This window comes from Apium graveolens, chromosome 8, assembly GCF_009905375.1.
Source record: "Apium graveolens cultivar Ventura chromosome 8, ASM990537v1, whole genome shotgun sequence".
In the NCBI taxonomy this organism is placed as follows: domain Eukaryota; kingdom Viridiplantae; phylum Streptophyta; class Magnoliopsida; order Apiales; family Apiaceae; genus Apium; species Apium graveolens.
In genome coordinates, this window is record NC_133654.1 from 229,559,173 (window position 1) to 229,563,515 (window position 4,343).

The 4,343-nt window shown below is 34.1% G+C and overlaps 1 protein-coding gene across 2 annotated transcripts; it reads left to right on the forward strand.

Moving 5' to 3' along the window:
• Positions 1-330: 330 nt before the first annotated feature.
• Positions 331-3,030, forward strand: LOC141678582 (UDP-glucosyltransferase 29-like). 2 transcript variants are annotated; one of them, XM_074484924.1, is made up of 2 exons: positions 331-1,866; positions 2,165-3,030. In XM_074484924.1, the coding sequence occupies exon 1, from the start codon at positions 479-481 to the stop codon at positions 1,835-1,837; it is 1,359 nt and encodes a 452-aa protein (XP_074341025.1). In that variant the 5' UTR covers positions 331-478; the 3' UTR covers positions 1,838-1,866; positions 2,165-3,030. The 2 variants fall into 2 exon arrangements, with proteins under 2 accessions (XP_074341025.1, XP_074341026.1); XM_074484925.1 differs by having other exon boundaries at positions 2,202-3,029.
• The last annotated feature ends 1,313 nt before the right edge of the window (positions 3,031-4,343 follow it).

The following is a 4,343-nucleotide window of genomic DNA, read 5'->3' on the forward strand; positions in this document are numbered from 1 at the left end:
AGATTTATGTTTCCTTATTGATCTTCTTCAGCACACCGGAACAACTGGTCAGTTGAATTCACTTGCTACTTGCTACATTCCATAGATCTATTTATATTTACAGTAAGTATTTCTAGATATGTAATTACACACAGAAATAACAAAATATAAGCAACTGCACCGGAGACTCTTTAGACTTTACTGTAAAATTATTTGAAAAATGTTGTTCAACCACCAAAAGATGCAATATTTTTAGTTAAAGTTGATGTAACAACTTTGAGTAGTTTATTGAGATAGAGACAGATCACCTAATTATAATACAGGCCTAAACATGAGATATAAATCTTGTTATGGCAAGTTGGCAACAGATGCTCTCTTCACGCGATGCTTATTCCATTTTCTTTTTGGAGTTTCCAGAAGAGACATTGGACTTTTAATTCACCTACTTTATGCAATATATATAGACATGTGAATCTCTGCTTTTTCTTATTGTAAAACCATGGCTGCTACAAAAGAAGATAGATTAAGAGTTTTAATGTTACCATGGTTAGGATATGGTCACATTTCACCATTCTTGGAGCTAGCTAAGAAGCTTTCATGCAGAAACTTCTACATCTACTTCTGCTCCACCCCTATTAATCTCACTTCCATCCAAAACAAACTCTCACCAACTGATCTCTCTTGCATACAACTAGTTGAACTTAACTTGGCTTCTTCTCCTGAACTTCCTCCACATTGTCACACTACTAATGGCCTTCCATCTCATCTCCACCCTAAACTGTTCCAAGCATTCAACAACTCCAAACCTGAGTTCTCGAACATTCTCAACACTTTAAAACCAGATCTTGTTATATATGATAGTCACCAGACATGGGTTTCTGAAGTCTCATCTTCTCATCACATTCCTGCCATTTATTTCCATATTTCAAGTGCTACATCAAAGTCTTTCTTTTACTATGCTTTCAAGAATAGAGGATCAGGCTTGCCTTTTCCTTCTTCTGTTGTTTCTCTACGTCCGGCGGAGATTCAGAAGATGATTGCTGCTGCTCCTATTGATGCTGGTAAAACAACTGAAGATGATGATCCTTTTCTTTCTTGTATTGCAAAGTCTTGTGGATTTATGCTCATCAAAAGTTGTAATGATATTGAGGAGAAGTATTTGAACTATTTGTCTATTTTGACAAACAAGAAAGTTGTACCTGTGGGAGTACTGACTTATCACGGAGAAGAAAATGAAGAAGCTAAGCACGATATCGAAATGTTGAAATGGCTAGACAGCAAAGAGAAGGCCTCAACTGTGTATGTTTCTTTTGGGAGCGAGACTTTTCTGTCCAAGAAAGAGACGGAAGAGTTGGCTTTTGGGCTTGAGATTAGTGGTGTGAATTTCATATGGGTTATCAGGTTTCCCGGCGAAGCTGAAAAAAGCAAGATTGAAGAGGTGTTGCCAGAAGGGTTTGTTGATAGGGTGAAAGGTAGGGGAATAATAGTGGAAGGTTGGGCACCACAGGATAAAATACTAGGACATTCAAGTACAGGAGGTTTTGTAAGTCACTGTGGATGGAGTTCTGTCACAGAAAGTTTGAGTCACGGGGTTCCGATTATTGGGCTTCCGATGAACTTTGATCAGCCATTGAATTGTAGGATGTTGGTGGAACTTGGTGCTGGATTGGAGATTGAAAAAGATGGGAACCTTGTATTCCAGAGGACGGAGGTGGGTAGGGTTATAAAAGAGGTGGTGAATGGGGATAGTGCTGTGAGTAAAAAGGCGAAAGAATTGAGTGAGAATATTAAGATGAATGAAGAAGAGGCCATTTCTGCTGCAGCGGAGGAGCTTAAAAATATCTGCACCAAGATTTAAGAGTAGGTAAGCGGGGTATGTATGAAAAGGTTAGTTGCGATAAACAAGAATTCTGTTTTTTTTTTTCGTATCATTCGGGTAGAATGTTGAGTTTTTGAGCAATTGAATCAATTTATTGAAGTACTATTTCTTTTGTGTTTGTCAACACCTGCTTTGCTAGCATTCTATGTCTGCCTGGTCAATTACTTTTGATTATCATCATTGTGTAGTTATACAGTTATATGGTTATATGTGCAAGTGATTGTGTTATATGGTTATATGTCTTGGTAATATATTAAAATGTTTGAGACGAATACGTTTATGAGCATATAGAGGGTTCTAATGCAGCAACCCTCCTAAGAGTTAAAATGGATATCATGGCTAGGATATAACCTCAATAGGAATTTGGACGGACCTACTATTTCAATAAGAGCATGAGGATGAAGTGGCACCCTATTACGATCAAAATTACAAAGATTAGATTGGATCCAGATGCTCCATGGCAAATGTTCATATCAATGCCCCCTGGGTGACAACGGTGTTCCCCATATGCATCATTTTGTGCACGAAGAAGACAGGCTTGGATGCAGATGACCTATTTGACCTGTTCTGAAGTAGAAACTTGAAGTGTTTGGCAGTGAGGGGATCGCAGTTGGCTGCTCTCTGAGTTTTTTTAGCTGGTGTTCTTATCAGTCGCATTTTCAAGAGTCTTTATTCGTGGTTCATTAAGTTTAGTTGGTCAGTTTCTTAGTTAAGTTGCTTGTCTTGTTGTTCCTGTCTTTCTTTATTCGTTCCAGTGCAGAGGAGTGGTTTGATTCACAGATATGCAAATATGTTATCAAGGTAAGGATTCCAACCTCCATGCATTCTATGACTGCAACTGGGCTCACTGCATTTGGCGTGAATAAATATCTTTTTTCACCCAAGATGACACCACTCATTCTTTATTAACATGGATTTACATAACTAGCCAGAAATATAGAAAATATAGCAAAGCAGTTTTGTTTGCGCCAAGGCGACCACGAATTAGCACAAAAATGAGTTCGGATCTGTCAATACTCAATAGTAAAGGACAAACAAATAGAGTTTGCAGAACAGAAAATGGAGGCCTCATCCGCAATGCTCTAATGGCACATGGGTCCTAGGCTTTCTACGAGGGGGAGAGGCTGCTGCAACACAAATTTGCGGCCTAATCCAGCTTAATTTCAAAAAATGTAACTCCAGCAACAGACCTAAATTCACCATTTTCTTGCTCCACTTTTTCCACCAAAATCTGGAAACTAAATAATAATTTCATTTTCACACTGAGAAAGCTCAAAGCCTCAAACATATTCACAAGGATGACACGCTTTCCTCATGCTTTTGACATTTCATAGTGAATGATGACTAAATAACAGATTTTGCATGAGCACTTGAACTGTGTTAATTACCTTTAAAAATCGATTGTGCTATGAGGATTTTTTTAATAAATCATTTTTCACCAAAGTTACAAATAACACTTTGTTTTATATTGAACGTATGGTAGGGGAGAAAACTATCAACTATTAAGAAACATTTTTAAGAGCATGTTTGTTATTTAGTTTTTTAATTTTAGAAGTCTTTCATATATAATATTTGTATTTTTGATAATATTAAAATTTATTCTTCAGACAGTAATGAGATGTCAAATTGTTCTAGACTTTTGTCGTCTAGCCCTAAATATACAATGTATACTAAAATAATTGTTAAAGTTAAATTAAATATAAAATAAGAATTTTAAAATATATATTAAATGTAATATAAATATTTGTATATATTAATGTGAAGAATTAGTTTTATGTTTAATTTAAGCAGTAAGCTGACATGGATGTTTTCAGCTAATTGACATGGATATTTTTAGATAATTGATACATGTTTTTTTTATTAAAATATCCCACTTTAAATATCCATTTATAAATATGTCCCATTTATAATTTTATTTATTAACATATCCCATTTTTAATTTTTTTAACAATTTTATGTTAATCATGGTTAACTTTACTATTTAACATTTTTGTATGACATTTATAACCTTTAGTCTTAACTTCATAAATTATATATTTTTAAATATTACTACTTTACTTCTTGTGAAATTATATAAATGTAGAATACTTAATTAATTAATTCAAATTATAACATATTCTTGCCATGAAACTTTTTAACAATGTCTGACACTATTTGTTTTAGTTGTGTATCCCACTAAAAATTATCATCCTCACAAAAGTGAATATATAGATGTTCATTACCACGTGAAAAATCCAGTCAAAATAATTAAAAAAAATTAAAAGTTTCAAAAGTAATTAACATAACTATGGGAAAAAAATCAACAATTCAAATAAACTAATTCAACTATCTACTTCCACTCTAACTTTTTCTTTTTGAGTTAGAGCCTATAGGATCATAGTTTTGTTATGCCCATACCTTTCTTCTATTCTTTCTAGGCCTAGTAAACAAATATAATGACTATTTTTTTTTGCCAAAATATTATGCATTTCATCAAAAGAAACTT

Excerpts from the sequence above, each read along its gene's own strand:
- LOC141678582 (XM_074484924.1), top strand. The coding sequence starts at position 479 with ATGGCTGCTACAAAAGAAGATAGATTAAGAGTTTTAATGTTACCATGG.